Source organism: Malaya genurostris, chromosome 3 (assembly GCF_030247185.1).
Source record: "Malaya genurostris strain Urasoe2022 chromosome 3, Malgen_1.1, whole genome shotgun sequence".
NCBI lineage: Eukaryota > Metazoa > Arthropoda > Insecta > Diptera > Culicidae > Malaya > Malaya genurostris.
In genome coordinates this window covers 241,603,810-241,628,411 of record NC_080572.1, presented here as the reverse complement: position 1 = coordinate 241,628,411, position 24,602 = coordinate 241,603,810, and the positions used below count along the sequence as shown (strand labels likewise).

At 39.8% G+C, this 24,602-nt stretch overlaps 1 protein-coding gene across 1 annotated transcript; it reads right to left on the bottom strand.

Moving 5' to 3' along the window:
• Window positions 1-6,859: 6,859 nt before the first annotated feature.
• LOC131436538 (zinc finger protein 64) lies at window positions 6,860-12,046 on the bottom strand. Its single transcript, XM_058605293.1, has 5 exons — window positions 11,710-12,046; window positions 10,457-11,648; window positions 9,963-10,393; window positions 9,786-9,893; window positions 6,860-9,718 (listed from the first exon to the last, which is right to left on the bottom strand). The coding sequence occupies exons 1-5, from the start codon at window positions 11,725-11,727 to the stop codon at window positions 9,350-9,352; spliced, it is 2,118 nt and encodes a 705-aa protein (XP_058461276.1). The 5' UTR covers window positions 11,728-12,046; the 3' UTR covers window positions 6,860-9,349.
• Window positions 12,047-24,602: the final 12,556 nt, after the last annotated feature.

Sequence of the window (24,602 nt, the reverse complement as noted above, 5' to 3'; positions counted from 1 at the left end):
TAAAATTTTCAGTGAATGCCTTTTCATAAACCAAATGAAAAAAATCTTGAAGAGGATTGAGGTACAGATGCTAAAGTTTTTAAAACATTAGAACCACTAAAAGCTTTTTGTTTACTTATAGGCAGACAATGATTTTGTATCACTTGCCCACTTGCTGCCTACACCGAACGTTCAGCTGTTGAAAATTCGGTAAAAAATTCTGCGAAATTTTCTATCAGGAATCAGAACAAATTGGCTCAAATGGCACGTTCCCCTTGATATTTGGAGATTTGTGCCTTGCCATCAATTTGATTTTAGCATCATTTTCCCGATATATAAGAGGGAAGGATTGAAAGGAAATGGTAAGGGTTGGACTAGGAGGATGGGAAAAATTGACGACACAAAAACACATAAAAGCAGAAGTAAATTCTGAACCTCTACGAGTTCCCGAACAGTCTGCTGTTAATAAAACCTCCAACCCCCGAGAGGATTTAGAGATCTTACAAAAGCGACACCATTCTGCACTCCCGGAAGAATGCAGAACGATTCGCAGTATGTACGAGCAGAAGTAAATTCGGTACCCCCCAGAGGATGCCAAACAATCTGCCAAACCCTATTTAAGGTGAATACAGAAGGGATTCATTCACTCCAGGAAGAACGATGAACCCTTCTGACTATAGCTCCTTACCACATTGGGTGAGAAACGAGAGAATATCCTTCAATTTTAGCTCCGCATACACAGACTCAACCATGTATGGAGAACCAAAAACCCGGATACGTAGCTGCGTCAATGCGGGACAGTTACATATCAGATGATATGAAGTACCGTAATCGCATTCACACAAATCACACGAATAATACTCAGCACGTTGAATAGTAGCCATGTGATAATTGAGTTTGCAATGTCCAGTCAGAGCTCTGACCAGAATACTGCAATGATGCTTGGAGAAATGCAGTAGACACTTTGACATTTTCAGATTTAAATCTGGTAGAAATACTTTTGTCTGAGCGCAAGTTTGCAAGCTGCGCCAGTAGCTGGCATGTTTGGATGCAGCCCAAGAACGAATCTTGTGCTTTATCCAACTAGTTGAAAGTGGTAAAGCTGGTTCAGGACCAACGAAATCATTCGTTGCACCAGCTCTAGCCAACTCATCAGCCCATTCATTTCCAGTAATACCAGAATGGCCGGGTACCCATAAGAAGTAAACAGCATTTGAAATGCTGAGGTCTTCAATTTGAGTTCGACATGCGATCACTAGATTCGACCGTGAGTCATTCGAACTGAGTGCTTTTAAGGCTGCCTGACTGTCGGAACAAAAATAAATACGTTTACCACAGATCCTCTGCTGAAGTGCCGATTGTACTCCACACAGAATTGCGTAGATTTCTGCTTGGAACACAGTACAGTATCTACCAAGTGAATGAGACTGCTCCAGCCTCATTTCACGACAGTAGACACCAGCACCAGCACGACCATTCAACAGAGAACCGTCCGTAAAACAAACTATGTGTTCATCAAGTTATCGTTCCAGACAACCAGACAATCATTCCTAACGAAGAGGATAGCTCACATTGAATGTTTTAAAAGGAAAACTGCATGTGAGAGTTAGGTCACTAGGAGCGAGTAAATACTCATCCCACGTAACCATTTGAGACCACAAGCGAGTGTGGCTGGTAGCATAATCTAATGGGTTACTGTTCCAAAGCCCTGTAACCCTAAGACGGTATGCACAAGATAATGCTTCTTGTTTTAGGAACACATGTAGTGGTTTAATACACAGTAGCGCCTCTAGAGCAGCAGTAGGAGTTGTCGTGAATGCTCCTGTCATCGCCATTAGGACCATCCTTTGGAGATGATTTAGCTTTGACTGAACTGTCGCGACTTCTCCTTTCTGCCACCATACAAGACATCCATATGCTAAAATTGGTCTAACAATAGTTGTGTAGATCCAATGAATATATCTGGGTTTGAGTCCCCATGATTTTTCAAAAGCTCGTCTGCATTGGCCGAAAGCCATGCAAGCTCTTTTAATTCTGAAGTCAATGTGAGCAGACCAATTCAGTTTTGAGTCAAGAATAACCCCGACGTATTTAACTTGTTCGACCACAGTCACCTCTGAACCAAAGAACTGCAACGGACGAGCTCCTGTGATTATCCTACGATGAGTGAAAAGCACCATTGATGTTTTGCCCGGATTTACAGATAATCCAACCTGACAACACCATTTTTGAACAGATCGCAGGGCTTGCTGCATTAAATCAAAGAGAGCGTTAATGCTTATACCGGTCATCAATATATGATAATCGTTGGCAAAACCATAAGTCGGAAATCCAAGGTTATTAAGTTTCCTTAACAAACCATCAGCGACTAGGTTCCATAAAAGTGGGGATAGTACACCACCTTGAGGACACCCACAGACACTCAGCTTTTTAATCTCTGCTTGCCGAAGCGATGAACAAAGAAGTCGATTGCTAAGCATTGCGTGTATCCAATTTGTGATACTTGAAGGTATGCCATGACCACGGGCTGCTTCCAGAATTGAAATGAAAGACACGTTATCAAAGGCACCTTCAATATCTAGGAAAACTCCCAAGCAAGATTGCTTTTGTGAGAAAGCTTTTTCAATGTTGTACACAACATCATGTAACAGGGTTGTAGTGGACTTTCCACGCTGGTAAGCATGTTGCATTCCATGTAGCGGATGCACGCCCAAACTAACATTCCTGATATAGTGATCTACTATGCGTTCCACTGTTTTAAGAATAAATGAGCTTAGACTGATAGGCCTGAAACTCTTCGCTTCCTCATAAGTGTAAAAATTTCTGCGAAATTTTCTAAGTGTGTATATTTATTGTTGAAATGAACCATAGCAGTTTTGTTTCTTATAAACCAAAGAATTTTTTTCAACTGTGAATAAACAGAAAAGTTATCAATGTACGCGTTACAAAAAGTGAAATTTCGTCTGCTCATTTCTTTGTCTTAGGGCATTGCAACAACCAAGCGTATGTGTTTTTCGACACATCCATGAGAGAAGAGATTCGTGGAATTCCGGATCACATACGCCCTCGAGTGGCCCCAAATATTTTTTATAATAAATTTAGAACAGTCAACTGTGAAAAGGTGTTTTACACTGACGGATCAAACATCAACGAGTCCACAGGCTTCGGCATCTTCAATCAGAACATCACCGCTTCTTACAAACTCAGTGATCCAGTTTACGTCGCAGAATTAGCTGCCATTCAGTACACCCTTGAGACCATTGAAACCTTGCCCAAAGAGCATTAGTTTATTGTCACGGACAGTCTAAGCTCGATAGGAGCTCTCCGGGCAATGAAACCAGGAAAGTATCCCCCATATTTCCTGGGGAAAATACGGGAACACTTGCGAACTTTATCTGAACGGTCTTATTCAATATCGTTAGTCTGGGTCCCTTCGCATTGTTCCATTCCGGGCAATGAAAAGGCAGACTCATTGGCTAAGGTGGGCGCATTAGAAGGTGATATTTATGGAAGACCAATCTGCTTCAATGAATTTTTCAGTATTTCTCGTCATAAAACTCTCGAAAGTTGGCAAACTTCATGGACGAATGACGAACTGGGACGATGGCTACACTCCATTATCCCTAAGGTATCGACGAAACCTTGGTTCAAGGGGATGAACGTGAGTCGCGATTTCATTCGTGTTATGTCGCAGCTCATGTCAAATCACTACACTTTCAACGCACATCTCCGGCGTGTTGGGCTTGCGGAGAGCGGTCTCTGCACCTGTGGCGACGGTTATCAGGACCTCGAGCATGTCGTGTGGTCGTGCGTAGAGTATCGCGACGCCAGGTCGAAGCTACTGGAATCCCTTAGGGCCCGAGGTAGACCGCCTGAGGTTCCGGTTCGGGATGTGTTGGCGAGTCGGGATAGTTTATATATGCTTCTGACATACAAGTATAATGTGTTTTTCCTCGCTCAGAAAGTATAATTTCCACCCAGGTTCGACACTAACATCCGCCCGATTCTCTCGATCCCCGTCCCTGTCCACCATCTTCATTGGAACTAACAAGATCTTTTTTTTGTCACTAACTTTTTCGTTCCCGCTTCCCTGTCTCTTCACCATCTCGATGGCAACTAATTAGATCTCTGTCGTTTTCAGACATTTTGTTCCCACACCCCCTTTTTTCTTTTCGGCAATATCATCATCACCGCCCACGGAAGACCGCTCCAGTCGAAAACCAGCATGCGGGCCACCCGCCGGGCCTTCGTAGCCTAAGGGTGTATCCCGCGGACCCACACGGACCAACGCCATCTGGAAGACTCATGCAACACTCAATTCATCGACCACTGCCGATCGCCTGTTAAAGTTTACATGACATTATTTTAAAAACCGTCGTTTTAAGCGACAATTTGAGATTTAAATCACTCATTACTCTGTAATGTCGAAACTGCAAATCGGATCGAATTTGAATCTAGAATGTGTGATAATCGATTAAACATGCCATGATATGTATGTTCCACTTTAGAGTTTACGGTAATTTAAGGTACTTCCAGAGCCGGTATTCAGGAACCAGCATAACCCAAACCGATTCGTATGGCCATATGACGAATAAATTACAACGGTTTTGAGTCCAACTTTGAAACTTTTCGGGATTGTCATCTTTTATATCGGTTAGAATTTTAAATTCATCATCATGTAATTCGAGAACCGGAAGTCATAATTGGATAAAATTAATTAATTATGTATATAAGTTTGTTTTAGTTTAAATTTTTGTTTCTGAAATTTGATTAGGCTTTTTTGAGAAAACGATTGAGCTTCGAGAAACGATTTTATACTGGAACCGGAGTTCTAAAATCGGTATGGCCGAAGTCAGATAAATGCACCTTAGTAGCTGTATAGTTTACATTTGTTTCAAAATATTTGAAAATCAGTGAAAACATCTTTGAGAAATCATAGAAAGAATTAAATTTTTAGGTGCCTTTTGAATCGACAACTGAATACCACTAAAACTGAAAAAAGTTAATTTTTTTTATCGACTATCCAAATCTGCTAGCCCGATAAACCTGATTAATTTATGTGGAATAGACATTTTTATACCAATCGCAATGTATCCCCGAAACCGGAAGATAAATCTGACTGAAGAGCAAGATGTTTTATAGAACCTTAAAACTTTTCATTTGAATCTTAGATGATTCTTAGATTTCATTTGAATTTTAGATCGGTTCAGCCATCTAGGAGAAGAATGAGTTACACAATTTTGATTTCGTTTCACATATCATCCTGTAGTTCCGGAACCAGAGGTCGGAACCAAATATAATGCAGGAACTTGGTTTGGGACCATACGACTTTTCGTATGAATCTGAATTTATAGAAAAGAAATTTTCCGACAAGATTGAGTGAAATTATTTGTCACACACGCATTTGCTGATCTCGACGAACTGAATCGAATGGTATATGGATGTTATGTTCTTCCAGCTTTTATTGCTGTAAGTAGCCCTCCGGGCCTCGGAAAATTTTTCTAAAGTTTGAGCGAATTCTATACCTATTTTTTATATATATAAAAAAGGTAAAAAACAATCCAAGCGTAACAATTGATAATTAATAATGTTAGAAACTTCATATTCACCGCTATTCTGTATTTCGATCGAATCGGATGTTGTCGAAGAAATGTAAAAATTTGCATTCTGTAATTCGATCGAGTGATGCTTTTGAATGGAAAACTCGAACTCGATCGAGCTACAGAATGCAAAAATTCGTATTCGATCGGAGTAATCCGATTCGAACGAAATACAGAATCGGGGTGATTTTCTTTTATTTTATGCTAGTTCATTTTAACCTGATTTTGCAAGCTGAATTTACTATGAAATTTGTTTGTTTGTTGAAAAATTGACAGGAATCCAAAAGTAAAATGTTTGTTATTTTTATCAAAATATTTATTGAAACAAACTAATTCACTGAGACAATTCAAATATCTAGTTTTGTAGTTTCAAGCAACAATCTTTGCTATATTAATCCAAATTTCCTTTTGTTACTTCTATAATAAAATAAATCGTTGCGAGAAACCAAAGTTTAGTTACTTTTACAATATTTTCTTCTGCGTGCATCTTTGAGCAAAGTCAATGCACCAAAATGTTACATACACACAGACATTTGCCAATCTCGACAACCTGATTTGAATGGTATACGACACTCGACCATCGGAGCCTCAATTTAAAAATCTGGGGTGGAATCATGTAAGGTGATAAGTGACCAGGCCCGTGCGCGGGGGGGGGGGGGGGGGTTTTGGGGGTTTTAACCCCCCCCCCCCCATGAAGAATTTTTTTAAATTAAGTTTCATGAACAATGGAGTACTTATTATATTAAAGTGCAAATAACTTGACAATTCATATTTTTTGTCAATTTATTATCTATTTATAAACTGACATAATAACCCCCACCCCCGCCACCCCCCCCCCCCCCGCTTTTTACATTGTCAATATAGTGGATGAGGCGCCTTTTCGCATTTTGGACACCCCCCTCTCCCCTTGAAACCCCCCCCCCCCCCCATGGATGATTCCTGCGCACGGGCCTGGGCCTGTAAGTGACTATCACTTCCTGGTGATAAAGAGGTGATCACCAGAATGTTTGGAATCACCGAAGGTGATCACTTTTACTATCACCATCACCGGTGATTGAGCCAACTTCAGTGAAGTTACTTCACTCCATCTATCACCTGTCAAGAAACGTCAATTTTTCAGGAGTCAAAATTAATGTGGCGTATACCGTTGATATTAGGAGGAGTAACATATGAAAGTGGTATATACCCATATAATATTTTAAAATCTAAATTTTTATTCCTATAGTTTTCAATCCTTTTTATTAATTCGAGTCATGTTTATCAATGATGATTGCCACGCGAGTATGGCTAACTGCGCACAAACAAATAAAAAATTCACTTATTGGTTTAATTTAGCGCCGATTTTTATTTTTCAATGGAAATCAATGTCACAGTCAGTTCTTTGGGATAAATTTGCTAGCTTTGAAATGACACGAATTGTTAGATCTTCTTGATGCTTCACAACGGATGGCATTCCTCTCGAATGAGAAAGATCCGTTAAATAATTTTGTGTATAGTTTACATTCACTTTACGATTATGGCATTTCACAGAGCTTTCAAATGCTACCTCCATTTTGGAAATTTTACCCACCGGTACTACGAATATCCACTATGATTAGCAGCAGCTAATTGTTCAAAAATATTGCCTTATTTAGTTCAACTCACAAGAAGAAAATTTAGAAAGCAGTTCAATCTTTTTTACTCGTTCAGTTGAACGAGACTGATATGTCGCTTACTAAGTCACGACCATCTAATTCTTTTGAAAATGTGAGCATAGATTTTTTTATGTGTTACGTTATGTGCAACATAACATAACATAACAACATAACATACATTCATAAGCTTATCACTTTTCCAGAAAGTAATTTATCTTTGACTCTACGATTTAATTTTGACACAATATCAGTACGAATTTGATTAAAAAATTATCCTCTCCGGCCAATGTTGGTAGGTTATGTTTATATCAGTGGCTTAGAATTCACCTAACGGACAATAATTTATAAAGCCATTTCTCAAAAAATCAAATCACTACTAAAAGTGATAACTAAATTGCTATCACCTTCATTTTGACATGAAGGTGATTAAATCGTGGTGACTATCACCTTACGTGATGCCAACATTTGATAGTGATGTTAGCCTTTCAGCAGTGGTGACAGAACTTGGTGATTATCACGTTACATGATTCCAAATTTTCAAAAGTGATAATCACTTGGTGAGAATCACCTTACATGATTCCACCCCTGTTTTCACAGTAGTTGTAATTATTTTTCTATATGAGAAAGGCGAAAACTAAATACTTGTCGCTTGTTTACCATGCACAAGAAATTGAAAGTTTTTCTGTAATGTTTTGTATCAATTTGATGCGAATACTGCATTGAGGCGGGGCTGGTGAATGGAATGATGACCTTGAAACTAGAGTACGATGAGTGTAGACTCTCTAATTCGCATTCATCCTGGCCCTTATTACCGGTGTCACTACACGGTGAAAACCAAGTGAAGTGACTGTGACCCTTATTATGGGTATCACTTCACGGTGGAAGTCAATTTAGAGACAAAAGTAATTACTTGGATGAGGTTGATGTCATTATGAAAATCACGCCACCAAAAATTTGTTGAAAAATTAGTTTTTTCCACCACAGTGATCACTTCACTGTGATACTGGTAAAATCAAGTGAAGTGAATGTGAAAGAGGAAGTGAGAACGGTAATAAGGGCAACTGTTTAAAACTGTTGCCCTAGAAAACGTCATTTTGGGGCTACTGTTGCCTATTTACAGGACGTGACGAAAAGGGTTTGTTCGGACTAGAAGAAAAGCGTTTTCAAAGCGACGCTTCCTATCAAGGATGGCTTTTATCGTATCAAAGAATGCTCACACGCAACTCTTCCACGATTAAATCAGTGCCATCAAAGAGAATCGGAAATCATCGCAACAACAAAAAAACCGACATGGTACATTTAACACAGAATAGACACTAGTGCGAGAGCGAATTTGTCTCGGTGAACCGTCTGAGAATCAACTGCTAGCACGCTGCTGAGGGGATTCTCTCTGAAGCAACAAACGGTCGCTTATTCTCGTTTCGCGATCCGATTCTGTATGGGCAGTGGATAATTGCCATAGAATCATTTTACTATTGCCGCTTATTCTAACTATGTGCGTATAATCTTTGTATAAGTTGTGTCTATGAAAATGTATGTGAATGCTCCACACAAGGGTTTTGAAATATTGCAACCTAGTATGAGAATCATCGAGTTGAATCATCGATTCGATTTTCTGCTATAATTGTCAACTTGCGATTCTCTCTTGGGAAATTCCACACAGCAACGATCATTATCAGACTGTAATTTTTTTAAGGGCCGAGAAATACTCAAAATATGAAGTGGAGCGAAGGAATGTAGAACAATTCTCTCGCGGTTCATGCATAGAGAGACTCGAGTTCTTGTAGCATCTTCTACCGGATTGAAAATGTTGTATACAATATAGATAGCAATATAGCAGCTTCTGTGAAATTTTCGGCAATCACCAACACTGCTTCCTATAGCATGCATTTTTTTATTACTTGTGTTATCATACTGTGATAAATATTGTATCATAGAATACATTCAATCGGTTCCCATTAAAAAATTAAACAATAAATAAAACATGGTTGATGCCACTTCAGAAGTAGTCAATCTACTGGCATTATATCTGCTGGATAACGACTAACATAGTGTAGGAAACAAACATATGCAGATACAGAAACGTTGACGAGACAGGAAAAAAGAACAGAAACAAAACACATCCCACATCCGTCATCAGGTGGGAAACTGCGTTTCCTCCGAGTGTGCCACCGGTGCATTGATCACTGCCGGAATGGTAAACCCGCCGGCATCATGCACCACTGAATCCGTGCTCTCGATCGGCAGAAAACAATCCGACGAACTTTCCGGTGCATTCTTCGACCGCTTGGAAGAAACCGAATCGTGCGAGTCTTCACTCTTGATAAGGCCAGCCTTGTGATCGCTCTTGTGCCGGGCCAGCAGTTCCGCATTGACCGAGGTGAAATTGCACAGATCGCACTTGATCGATTCGTACTCTTTGGGATGGTTCAGCCGGATGTGCGTCTTCAGGGCACTGGCCTGGATGGTGAGCAGACCGCAGAATTTACACTCGTACCATTTGTCCTAGAAAAAAAGTAGAAACAGAAGACAGTTGCCGTCGATGATTCTGTTAACACGTTTTTTCACTAACCTTGCTGTGACGCTTCTCGTGATACTTGAGCGCACTTGGATCTGCCGTACGAAATTGACACTCTTTGCATTCGAGTGGTTTCTGTCCCGAATGTTGACGCATGTGAATCTGTCAAATATAAAATGTTTTTTTTTTGTGTTAGAAAAAAAAACACTTATTCTGAAAACTAAGATTTACCGTTAGCGTAACCTTCCGGGCCGATTTGTACCCGCACACGGTGCAGATGAAGGGTTTGATCTTGTGATGAACTGTTTTAATGTGTTTGGACAGCACTTTCGAAGTGCTGAACATGTGCCCGCAAATATCACACTTTCTTTCGGCGTACCACGGCAGCTTGTCGGCTGGTTTCCCGTCCGGATTCTTCGATTCGTCGTCTTCATCTTCGGCATCGACATCACGCTCCTCGTTGCCGGCTCCGAGCGTCTTCCCGGTATCAGTTCCGCCACTTGTACTCGAACCGGGTTTCGGTTTCGGACGCGACAATTGCTGTTTCTTGTGAATATCTTCATGAACCAGTAGCTGGGCTTTTGTCGCAAAGGATTTAGTACAGGACGAGCAACCAAACGCCTTCACCGGTCGATGGGTTTGTAAATGACGATACACTTTGACTGAAAAGAATCTCATGAAAAATAAACACGCACACCCACAAGGAAAGGGAATTAAGATCCTACCAGCAAAATCGAACCGCACGTCACAAACCGGACACTTGAGCATATTCGTGTCCACTTGATGCTGTTTCCAGAGGTGTTGGGAGCACTCTCTCCAGCGAGGGAACTCGATTGCACATTGGTAGCACTTGAAGTTATCTTTTTTCTCTTCTTTCCCGGTCCCAGTCGGCACGGGACCACCGGGACCAATCAGAATCGGTTCGATATTATGACACTTAATGTGAATATCTCTCTTGGCACGAGTTTCAAACTTGTAGACGCACCCTTTTTGAGGACATTTCAACTTCAACCCGGCCAACAACTTGAGCTTGAGCTGTTTCAACGTCATCGGTTGAAGGAACTCGTCAAGCTCGGCATCTTCGGATTGGTTTACTTTCGGAAGAAGGGGAATTGATGCGGACTGGGTTGGTCCGACCTGATTTTGTACCTGCTGCTGATTAACAGTCGATGTAGGCAATTGACAATCACTAACTAAAGAGGACTGCTGGTCTTTCGGGACAATGGAAGTTACTTCTGAAGTTTCACTTATGACAGGCTGCGTTACTGGAACTACCGGAACCGGAACCTGTCCGACCGGGAGTTGTTCTGTTTTCACTTCTTCGGATGAACAGGAAGAACTGTCGGTTATTGATAACTTTTGAGAATCAACAAATTCATCCTCCAGTTTCCGCTTTTTTACCGTGACCACCGCAGATGGACTCGCTTTCGAAACATCGTGCGAATCCTTTGGATTCGCCTCAACAAAACCATGATCACTGATCATATGATCTTTGACGCTATCACGCGCCTCAAAACACCGTCCACAAACTCCGCAGACGAACTTTTCGTTCGCGTTAGGAAGCGCGCGAACTTCCTCCTGAGACATCTGCTTGTAGGAAATTCGATTTCTTCCAAAATGCATTATGAAATGTTTGATAAAATCCTCCGCCGTGTTGGTGAATGTGGGACAAAACTTGCACTTGAACCGTGCACCTTGCAAAGGACTCCGCAGCTGAACGGTGACGTGGGACGCAGATGGCACAGGCAGTTGAATTTCTTCCCCGGAAATTGCGGCCAAATCAACCGGATTTCCATCCGGTTGCATCGACTGTTGCGGTCGATGAGTTGGTTGAGAACCTTGCAGTACGGGCGGTGGTTCACCTTCATCTTCAGATTCTTCCGGCGAGTAACTTATCAGATCGTTTGGATCGAAAGCCTGCAGCAAGCAAAAAGCATATAATTCTTCGGATATAGAAACCAAACAGAATAATACTTACAGCAACACCAGATTCCATAGTCTGCCGAAAGTTTGGGAGCAGAACCAAACAACAATCACTTGACCGTTGACCGGATTATGAAATCTAATTTAATCACAACCATTCATAGACAATTCCACAAAACAATCCATGCTAAAACACAGATAAACATGCCGTAAAATATCACAATAGTTCGACCTCGTCTCTGTAACTGGTTAAATAGACCGGTTAACCGGATGTGCGACTAAAATATCACGGACTACTAGATTCCATCGGTTGTTTTTCGTACACCGACTGAAAAATTTTGATCCATCAAGGAATCACAAAATCAGCGCCGATATGCACCATTCACCAAAATGTGAAAAGTTGTCGGAGTAACAAGAGGCTGAACTGGTGCCAGACGTGCTATTTATATAGATTTGTCTTCAGTAATGATGGGCAAAATAGTTCATTTCGAAGAACCGTTCAGAACTTGACAGTTCTCGGTTGATTTTTCATTAGGGTGTATAAGCAAGTGACAGTTTCTCTTTAATCACTCTCTTTTTCGATTATTGTGATGTGATTAAAAAGATTTTCTTTGATATCACTATTCGCTTTTTTTTTGAGAACGGCCTGTCAACTTCCACTTTCGAAAGAAATTGCCCAACTCTAGCCTGCAGCATCCGCATAATTAAAAAAGCTTACTGGCACGGTTCGAATTATATAAAAATCTTTTGTGCTGTGGTAACCGCATTTGTTATGGCTAGAGTGACTATAACCAGAGTGATGACAACTGTTCATTTGGAATGACAGCTTTGTTCCAAACGACCTGTCAAATAAAATGGAAAGCTAACGAAACTGCCAACATTGCGGATTAAACGTTTTGGTTTGTTGTCAACATTACGGATGAGACGTCGTCACTCTGATTATAGGCACTCTAGTTATGGAATGTTTTTGTTTTAAAGGTAATCACGGTTTTTGGTATTAAAATGCTATACTCTTCATTATACGTGATCGGACGTCAATTAAAAATTGAAAACTAGCCGCGTAACCTATTTATGTCATAATTTTGAACGGTTATAACTCAGTAATTCGTTGATGGATCAATATAATTTAACAACTAATTTTTATTTAAATAGGCTCAGAATTACAGTAATTTTAAACGCTTCTAGGTGATTTGAAATAGATTTGTAATTATTACTTATTTTACGCTGAGTAGAAGTATTCTACTGGTATGTAGTGTTTATTAAAAAATAGATGATTAGAACCTTTAAAAATTCTCCAGTAAAACTAGTCCAACGGGGCTCCAACTCCTCATATTGAAAATGGCTCAACAATGGACCTCTGTCTGCCGGATTTGTTGAACAAAAAAAAAGGTGATGGGTTTAATGGTCTGTTTGAAAATCAGCAAACGAAGGTTCTGAATCGGCCTCTCGATGAACAATTTATTGAGCATTTACCGGATCAACAGAGGATTTCGGTTGGATTTTTTTTAATCTCTATTAACGAGTTGTACGACATCGGATTTAAGGGGGGGTAGGGTCTAAACGATGAAAAAAATCATCATTTTTGCAATTTTTTTCCAGAATTATCGTTCAAAAAAATAAAATCAAATGTTTTTCATGACGAAAAGCATCATTCGAACCACATTTTGTAATTTTTCCTGGAAAAATATTGAGAAATAAGTCGGTGAAGAGGTATTTTTGAGGACGCTTCCTAAAAATCATGATGTCCACTGTATCCAGCGCAGACTAATCAGAAGTGAACAAATGAACGCAGCATAGTTACAGAAGAAGTTTTTCTAGACCCCAACGTTTCTGTTTATTTCTTTAATTTTTTTTAAATTTTGGTAGTTGTTTAAAGTGAAAACTACGATTTTTCACAAATAAATTCCGCCATTTTGTAGCTTTTAAACCATCCCAAAGTAACAAACAACGAAAAGGAAAACGTTGGAGTTTTTACTTTTAAACGGCTTCCAAAAAATCATAGATTTAACCAGACAAACTTTTAAAATAAGTGGGAAAATTTACAGTTGACCCAAGTAGCACACATTTTTACACTTCAATGACAGTAACTTATATCACACAAATTCATGGAACAAGTTGAGGACTTTGCAACGTGCATTATAACTGCTATTTAACCTGAAAACAACATATACGATCAAAAATTGGCATTCGATAATCAGAGCTAAAATATAGAATTCAATCTTCTTTAAACTCACTATATCTACTCAAAATCAAAGTGCTATTTGATATTTATGATGAAGTTGATCATTGTGCTTATTGAAAACGTGCACGCCTTCGATGTTTTGGGTTTCAGAACATCGACATAAAAAATAATATTCATATCTTTAATCCCGTCATATGAAATTTACAGCTAAAAAGTCGAAACGTGCTCAGTTTTTTGTGATTAATATTAGTTTTTCACATATCAAAGTTAAAACATTTGACCAATCACAATAATTAAAATTTTTTTCACTTTTTTCACATTTAATGAATATTTCATTCCCTGGTCATAAGAGGCAAATTCAGCAGCTAGAAGTTCTGTATGGAAGATCTATAATAGAGCATAAACTAGAACAAACGTATCCCCAGCAAGCCGTTCTAGTTTTATTTATTCGACCAGTTCTTCTGTCAAATTTACTGGTCTATGATGCCGTTCTATTTTTTGCAGATTTGATGCACGAGTAAAACACTGCGAAGGCTGCCAGTTTTTTTTTGTTATAAAATTCAGATTAAAATTTTGTAACTGACATAAATTATGCATCTAGAACTAGAACACTACTGAATATGCCCTAAGTTTTTCCAGGCATATACTGCCGTGACATTTCATTGCCACATTTTGTTACGGTGACCAGTTGTGACTAAAACAGTCAATGCGAGCACGTCGTGAGAGTTAGATTACCGAAAAATTTCTTTGGAACTTATTGTAACTTAGTATGATGAGATGTCAATTCGTAACATTATTTTGACTCCTTTGTCACCATCATAACAAACACAAATAGTAATACCCCTAGGTCCCATGCAAACGAATCGTTAATGTTTGTTTCATCGATTGAACAAGTTGACCTAGCCCATACCTATGTTTCGAAACGACTTTTTAGAAATGTGGAAGGAGATCGTTTCTGGAAACGCTTTATGCTAGTTGCTACGGTGCAAAACCAGTTTGTTTGTTTATGTTTACCGTTGCTGTATTAAATTGCAGCAAATTCAAATTCCTAGTCAGGTTATTACCAGTATTACCAAGGAAACATCGGCAAATATTCCCTACTCTTTGTAACAAATGCAAAAAAATTCTTTCACGCTACGCTACCTGTGCTGAGAATTATTTTCTATCAGGATTGTGACGTAAAGGTTCCTCACAATCAGCAGATTTTGGAAAAGTTCCTACTCCTTAGACGGGAGTTGCAATTGGAAGAATGGATGGCTACCACAACTATTCGGTGAACAGTGCCGTGACATTCTAACAGATATAGTACTGAGTAATTTTAGGAAAACTAAGGAGCAGAATTCATTCAGTAATAGCCGTTCAACCGAGAAGGTTGTGTATAGAAGCGTACAGTTTAATAACGCTGGTTAGTTTACACGCGTTAAATACGACAACGGTTGAACTACAGGTAGAGACCTGTTGGCAGCAGCCGTTAAAACGTAAAATCGTGCTGCATAAGAGAGCCCTAGTGCTGGGCCAAGCTGGTGAAGGAAACAACAAAGGGCGTTTCCCAAGCTCTACCCAGGCCACAATATACAGCCACAAGTGCTGAGCAGGAGAGTGCAAAGGCACATTGAAGAAGAAGAGTGCAAGGCTCACAGAAGCAGGCGAGTGCAAAGGCACACCGGTGCGAAGGCACTTCGGTGCAGAAGCATATCGGTGCGGAGCACAAGGAAGAAGGAGACAAGACAACTCGGTCTTTCCACTGCCATACAACACGCAGGTATACACCGGTGACCTGCGCTGGTTGCAGCTGGCGAAGACAAAAGTAAATCGGAAATCGAGTGGTGCTGGATGTCAGGTAGCAGTAGCATCACATCCAACAATCAGCATCCAACAAGAACATCTAGAGCAACGAGGATCTACACGGCAGTGCAACGGAGATAGACAACAATTTCAAGGTAGAAGTTTTTTCTTTTCCTTTTGATTGAGTACTGTGTAGTGTTGGTTTCATTTTTTACTTTAAAGTTTGATTAAAAATTTTAATGTGATGGATGAATCCATGGACGTAAATCCTAGCATGAATCCTATACCCCCACGAACGAAAAAAAGTACGGGTGTGTAATGTCAGAGACATAACTGGATGTCGTGAATACGAATATGACACGCTTTATTTATACTTCAGAATTCGAATTGGTAGTTGATCGATTGTTTGAATTGTGCAACTTCCCCCTCTTTCATTACTAGAATTTTAAACGATGCGCCTAGACTAGATTACAGATTAGTTGCATTAATCATTCTGAAACGCAATTAAATATTATGAAATAAGCAGTATAGTTCTTTATAATAAAATAATCGATACGTTGACAACGACAGCCAAATTCGAAATGAATGGCTTCCGAGTCGGTGCTATGCATTTTATATAGCAAATCAAAAGGAAGTTCTACAAACTGCAACTAATTTAAAAATGGACTGTATAGAGTACAGAAAAGTAAAATTTCGCTTAATTCTTTGGGAGTATTATTATGGTTCTAAAAAGAACCGATTTGAAGAATTCTGAAATTAATAACTGGAACTGAGTTCAAGAATTAAATTTAGAACATAGAACAGACTCAGAACTCAATTGGATTTTAGTTCTAGAACTACAATCATTTTCCAGAATCCAATTCAGCACGCAGACTCTGAATTCTAAACTCATATTCCGGAACTAAGCTCTGAAATTTGAAGACGATTTTTCGCCATGAATAAAAAATGGGTTGTATAGAGGTACAGTAAAGTAAATTCCGCATAATCCTTTAGGAGTATTATTATGGTTTTAAGAAGAACCGAATAGAAGTCTGGAATAGAGAACTGGACCCTGAGTTCAAGACCTAAATTTAGATCCAATAACAGACTTAGAATCCAGTTTCAGTCGCTGCTGGTTCTCGCCTTGGTGGCCAGCAAGCGAATAAGAGATGCGACCTGAGCGTTTGAGGTTTTTACTAACCACGCAGAAGGTGCATTCTCTCTCGCTGCTGGTGGAAAGTTTAACTCCCGCTGCTGCTGCTGGCTGGTCCTCTCGCCTCGATGGCCAGCAAGCGAATGAGAGATGCGACCTGAGCGTTTGAGGTTTTTATTAACCACGCAGAAGGTGCATTCTCTCTCGCTGCTGGTGGAAAGTTTAACTCCCGCTGCTGCTGCTGGCTGGTCCTCTCGCCTCGATGGCCAGCAAGCGAATGAGAGATGCGACCTGAGCGTTTGAGGTTTTTATTAACCACGCAGAAGGTGCATTCTCCGTCGCTGCTGGTTAACTCTCGCTGCTGCTGCTGGTTAAGGTCCTCTCGCCTCGATGGCCAGCAAGCGAATGAGAGATGCGACCTGAGCGTTTGAGGTTTTTATTAACCACGCAGAAGGTGCATTCTCTCTCGCTGCTGGTGGAAAGTTTAACTCCCGCTGCTGCTGCTGGCTGGTCCTCTCGCCTCGATGGCCAGCAAGCGAATGAGAGGTGCGACCTGAGCGTTTGAGGTTTTTATTAACCACGCAGAAGGTGCATTCTCTCTCGCTGCTGGTGGAAAGTTTAACTCCCGCTGCTGCTGCTGGCTGGTCCTCTCGCCTCGATGGCCAGCAAGCGAATGAGAGATGCGACCTGAGCGTTTGAGGTTTTTATTAACCACGCAGAAGGTGCATTCTCCGTCGCTGCTGGTTAACTCTCGCTGCTGCTGCTGGTTAAGGTCCTCTCGCCTCGATGGCCAGCAAGCGAATGAGAGATGCGACCTGAGCGTTTGAGGTTTTTATTAACCACGCAGAAGGTGCATTCTCTGTCGCTGCTGGTTGATGATTCCACTCCCACGACGTCTGCTTCCATCGAACGCACGAAAAGAAATGATCGATTTTCGACCACGGTTCCCCTTTTATACGCATTCAGTTGAAGATATGTGCCTGACTACCTCAAAATCGTCGTCCTTGCGCGAAAAACCCAAGCGAAAGTAAAAAGTTTTCCGCGTTGTTTTCAAATTTTAAGAAAACTTAATTTTTGAGTTGTTTGTGGTTATCGCACACTGTTCAAAATATTATCCTGAATTCCTGATCATATTTTTGATGAAATGGTGAAAGAATTATGTTGCTACCATTAATACAAGTCGTGATATTCGCGATTAAGTTCTGCCCATTCTTCCATATGGCTAATTTTGAAAAGGCGCCCCATAGTAAAGTAAGTCGTATTCACGACAAAATATCAAGAGGGCTCTTCTGGGCCTTGGATAGTCTTTTTTAGACGTATATCAAAGCCATTAAACATTTACCAAATTTCTAAAGGTTTGACATCACGATTCTCTTCAATCAAAGAGATCATAAAAGTAAATAACGATAAAATTCGTGTTGTGGTAAATAATTTGAAACACGCGAATGATATTGTCTCTTCGGAACATTTCAATAAAGAGTACAAAGTTCACATACCCTCCAAAGATGTCGAAATTGACGGTGTTGTTACCGAAGCGAGTCTTTCGGTAGATGATTTACTCAAGCATGGTGTTGGTCGTTTCAAGAACTCTATGCTTGAGGGTGTGAAAATACTGGAGTGCAAACAACTGTACTCAGTAGTTTATGAAGAGGGAAAAAAAGTTTATCGCCCATCAGACTCGTTTCGAGTGACATTTGCCGGATCTGCGTTGCCGTCCCATGTCTATGTCGATAAAATTCGCCTCCCTATTCGGCTTTTTGTTCCAAATGTAATGAATTGTACGAACTGCAAAAAAATCGGACACACAGCTACTTACTGTAGCAATAAACCAAAATGTATTAAGTGTGAAGGACCTCATAAAGATAATGATTGCAACAAGGAAATTGAAAAATGTATTTATTGTGGGGAAAGTCCTCATGAGGATATTTCAGTATGCACTGCATTTAAAGTGCACAAAGACAAAATTAAGCTTTCTTTAAAAGCACGGTCTAAGCGCACATATGCAGAAATGCTTAAAACGGTCATTGATGTCCCCCCTTTGGAAACCGAAAACGGGTTTTCAAATCTAGAGGAACCAGAGGACTCTGACTCTGACGAAAATAGTGAAGGTAATTCGTTTATCACTACCCAAGGGTCAGTTAAGAGAAAGAAGTCTTCTTCCAAATTACCAAAAAAGACACCTAAAGTTTCATCTTCAAAAAAAGATCCCCGTGTTAAACAAAAAAAGTCAAAACCAAAGACTGTGCCTCCTGGTTTGTCAAATTCACAAACCAATCCAGGATCTAGCACAGAAAAAGGTAATAATCCTGTGGGCTCCATTTCACAGCCACCAACAGGATTACTGAAGTTTTCGGAAATTGTTGAATGGATTTTCTCAGCATTCAATATATCTGAACCCTTAAAGACCCTCATAATGGCATTCCTTCCAATAGCTAGAAATTTTTTGAAGCAGTTATCAGCTCAATGGCCAATTATCTCAGGTTTTGTATCTTTTGATGGATAATTTATCACCCGCCGCAAATGATACAATCACTGTCCTGCAGTGGAATTGTCGAAGCATCATGCCAAAACTTGATTCATTTAAAATTTTATTGCATAGTCAAAAATGTGATGTATTTGCTTTATGCGAAACATGGCTTACTTCAAACATAGCTTTAAATTTTAATGATTTTACCATTATACGTCTCGATAGAGACTCTCCGTATGGTGGAGTGCTTTTGGGAATTAAGAAATGCTGTTCCTTTTATAGATTAAACATCCCTTCAACTTCTAGTATAGAAGTTGTTGCTTGCCAAATAAACATTAAAGGCAAAGATATTTGCATAGCTTCGGTTTATATTCCTCCAAAAGCACAAGTTGGACAGCGACAGCTTAATGAAATGGTTGAAGCCCTTCCTGCTCCACGATTGATTCTGGGGGATTTAAATTCGCACGGAATGATGTGGGGTTCCGTTTACAATGATAGCAGATCATCTTTAATACAAAACATTTGTGACAATTTTAGCATGACGGTATTAAATATGGGTAGCATGACACGGATCCCAAGACCTCCTGCACGCCCAAGTGCATTAGATCTATCTCTTTGCTCAACATCAATTCGACTAGATTGCACCTGGAAAATACTGCCTGATTTACACGGTAGCGATCATTTACCAATCATCATCTCAATTAGCTGTAACAAATGTATTGCTAATTCAGCTAGTATTCCATATGATTTGACAAAAAATATCGACTGGATTAAATACCAAAGTAGAATCTCTAGTATTTTGAATTCAATGGAAGAGCTCCCTCCACTTGAAGAATATGACTTCCTCGTTTGTTCGATTCTGGAGGCCGCAGAACAATCCCAAACTAAACGCTTTCCTGGGCCAACGACTAACAGAAGGCCTCCCAACCCCTGGTGGGACAAAGAGTGCTCAGAGGCTAAACTCGCAAAACAAAATGCTTGCAAGACGTTTCTAAAACGGGGAGGAGGAACTCCTCAGAATTTTGAAAAACTTATGGTTTTAGAAACCAAGTACAAGAGCATACTTCGAGCCAAAAAATGTAGCTATTGGAGACATTTTGTCGAAGGTTTGTCAAGAGAAACCTCAATGAGCACTCTTTGGAATACGGCCAGACGAATGAGGAATCGTAACGTGGGCAATGAGAGTGATGAATACTCGAACCGATGGATATTTGACTTTGCTAGGAAAGTTTGCCCAGATTCTGTTCCTACGCAGAGCATTATACGGGAATCTCCTCCAAATAATGGTTTTATTAATAACCCATTTTCAATGATGGAATTTTCTATAGCACTCTTGTCTTGTAACAATAACGCCCCTGGGTTGGACAGAATTAAATTCAACTTGGTGAAGAATCTGCCCGACCTCGCAAAAAGACGTTTGTTGGAATTGTTCAACAAGTTTTTTGAGCAAAATATTGTTCCACCTGACTGGAGACAAGTGAAAGTTATCGCCATTCAAAAGCCGGGGAAACCAGCTTCCAATCACAACTCATATAGACCCATTGCGATGTTGTCCTGCATCAGAAAATTGTTCGAAAAAATTATTCTACGACGTCTCGACACTTGGGTCGAGACGAACGGTTTGTTGTCAGATACTCAGTTTGGCTTCCGTAGAAATAAAGGGACGAATGATTGCCTTGCATTACTTTCGTCTGACATCCAAATTGCCTTCGCTCAAAAGCAACAAATGGCATCTGTATTTTTAGACATTAAAGGAGCATTTGATTCAGTTTCCATTGATGTTCTTTCAGACAAGCTCCACCAACATGGACTCCAAGCGGTTATAAATAATTATTTGCACAACCTTTTGTCAGAGAAACGCATGCATTTTTCACATGGCGATTTGGCAACATTCAGAATTAGCTACATGGGTCTCCCGCAAGGCTCATGCCTCAGTCCGCTCCTCTATAATTTTTACGTGAATGACATTGACAGCTGTCTAGTAACCCCATGTACACTAAGACAATTGGCAGATGATGGCGTGGTTTCAGTTACTGGGCCCAAAGCTATTGATCTGCATAAACCATTGCAAGATACCTTAGATAACTTGTCCGTTTGGGCTGTTCATCTTGGTATCGAATTCTCTGCGGAGAAAACAGAGTTAGTCGTCTTTTCAAGAAAGCATGATCCCGCGCAGCTTCAGCTCCATATGATGGGAAGAATGATCCAACAGGTTTTAACTTTTAAATACCTCGGGGTGTGGTTCGATTCCAAATGCACGTGGGGAGGACACATTAGGTATCTGATAACGAAATGCCAACAAAGAGTAAATTTTCTTCGAACAATAACAGGATCTTGGTGGGGTTCTCATCCGCAAGATCTAATAAAATTGTATCAAACAACGATACTTTCAGTGATGGAATATGGATGCGTTTGTTTTCGTTCCGCTGCAAACTCTCATATTATCAAACTTGAGCGAGTTCAGTACCGTTGTTTGCGAATTGCCTTAGGCTGCATGCATTCGACACATACAATGAGTCTTGAAGTTCTGGCGGGAGTTCTTCCATTAAAAGATCGATTTTGGGAGCTTTCATCACGCCTGCTAATAAGATGTGAGGTGTTGAATCCCATGGTAATTAATAATTTCGAACGACTAGTCGAGCTTCGATCTCAAACAAAATTTATGACAGTATATTTTAACCATATGTCACAGGAAATCAACCCTTCAAGATATATTCCTATCCGTGTCAGCATCCTAAGTGCCCCTGACTCAACTTTATTTTTCGATACATCCATGCAGCGAGAAGTGCGTGGAATCCCGGATCATCTACGCTCGACGGAAATCCCAAAAATATTTTCAAGTAAGTTCAGGCATATTGACTCTGAGAAAATGTTTTATACGGACGGATCGCGAATTGAAGAAGCGACAGGGTTTGGTATGTTCAACAATAATGTTTCGGCCTCATTTAGGCTTCAAGAACCTGCATCTGTTTATATAGCAGAGCTAGCAGCAGTTCATTATAGTTTGAGTGTAATCGTCACATTATCTCCAAACCATTATTTCCTCTTCACAGATAGTCTGAGAGCAATTGAAGCCATTCGCTCAAACGCTGCTGGCAAAAATGAACCTTTTTTCCTGGGCAAAATAAAACAGTGCCTGAACGACATATTGAACAATAATTATCTAATCACTATAGTCTGGGTCCCGGCTCATTGCTCCATTCCTGGCAATGAAAGAGCCGATATTTTAGCCAAACGTGGTGTTTGGCTAAAATATCGGCTCTTTCATTGCCAGGAATCTTGGGATAGAGATGATCTGGGTCGGTGGATGCACTCAATTATTCCGAAAATATCGACAAAGGCATGGTTCAGGGGACTGGATGTGAGTAGAGATTTCATTCGTGTGATGTCCAGACTCATGTCCAATCACTACACGTTAGATGCACATCTCCTTCGAATTGGGCTCTCCGAGACTAATCATTGTGCTTGCGGAGAAGGTTATCGGGATATTGATCATGTCGTTTGGACATGCGTGGAGTATCGTGATGTCAGATCTCAACTAATAAATTCTTTGCGTACCCAAGGTAGACTATCCAATATCCCAGTTCGAGACATTCTTGCTTGTCGTGACCTTTCATACATGAAACTTATTTATCATTTCATAAAGAAAATTGGAGTTTCAATTTAATAAAGGCCCCTTTTAAGACTTAGTTCTGATCCCAGCTGCGTCCATGAGTTCAACCAATAGCTAAATTAGAATAAAAATTATGTAATGATACAAACAAACTCGAAACAGTTTATGAAATTATCAACAAAATGTCTGAAAATAACAGCTTATATTATAATTTATAGAAGTTAATCGTTTGGTTCAAATAATATTTCCGAGTAGATTTCATAATTAATGATGAGTTACCTAAGATGATATTTAAGCTATAAGAGAATATGTTTTAATAAATTCAAAACGTTGTGACTATGTTAGAATTAAATTAGGATAAGAATATTATGTAAAAGTGATGCTACGGCGAAGAAAAACTTATGTAAACTGCCTTAAGAAATAAACGTATTTATGGAAAAAAAAAATAAGGAGCAGAATTCAAAGCAGATTCAAATACCAGTGAACTCGAAGAAACGGAAGGTGATGAAACGGAAATAATATTCGATGACGAAGAGGAGAATGATGAGTCAGGTGATGAAAGTTACGACGATAAAATAATATCCGGTATGGAATAATTGCAATTATACTGCAAATAAAAACAATTTTTTAAAATAGTAACTTTTGTATTACTAAAAAATACCCGATTTTAAAAAATTTCAAACGTCAAAAATGTTTTTAAAATATTATATTAGTATCAAATCTAAACTTAATAATATTAAAAGCTTTTCAGAATGATCAATTCTTTCATCATATCGAAACTTTTTCCATCGGGATGAATGCAAATAGGCTTCACGTGGTTATCCACTTTCACAAGTAAATATCCGTACTCATCACTGCTCTTAGTTCGACAGGTGACTTTAGATCCTTCCTCATTCTTGACTATAGTAGATTTCACACAAACCATGCAAATCCTCGCATTGAACTCAATTAAAGACTTTCAATTTCAGAATTTGCTTCAGAATTTATCCAAAATTCTCCAATGTGGAAGATTTGTTCCCTTTCTTGAATTGATATCACGAATCAGATCATCTAAACAAATTGTCAGAGTCGAATTGCTAATGGCGTTTTCGTTTTTAATTTGCACTACACCGGTGCAGTGCTACACTGAGGCATGAATAAACGAACAAAAATGACGAAAACATAAACAGTAACCATTGACTACAATTAACGATTCCATTGCACAGAGCTACACCAAACTTTTGATGAGTGCTACACCAGTGGTATCGGTGCAGAAACAGTGTAGCACTGGTGTAGTGCAATTGGTAAAAACGAACGGTTTAGGTGCAGCTTTCGCTACACCGGTGTAGTGCAATTTAAAAACGAAAACGACATAAGATTCAGAACGCAGCTTATGTTTACGATCGCTTCAGTGCTTTGACCCTATGAGTTGATAATACAGCCACCAATTATCGTTACCTCATTCGCATGTATATGAATTGGCCATTTCAGTCGAACGTCCAACTGATCATATCCTGGTCCACTTTCACTATAGCGGTCACAACCAAATGTTGAACTAGAAGCAACCGTTGCCCAAGAGTAACATGCAGCTGGATTAAGAACATTGCGCATCATTTTTGACTTACACACTGATTGTAGCTGCGACCGATTCCGCTGATCTGACGCGAGGAATGACGAATCCGTGAGTCAACCTAGCATTTAAACCGATTCCCATTGAACTGTTAACCACGGGCAAATAAAATGCTAATCTACCAAATGTGTGCTTTATGAGATTATTGTAATAGTCACTT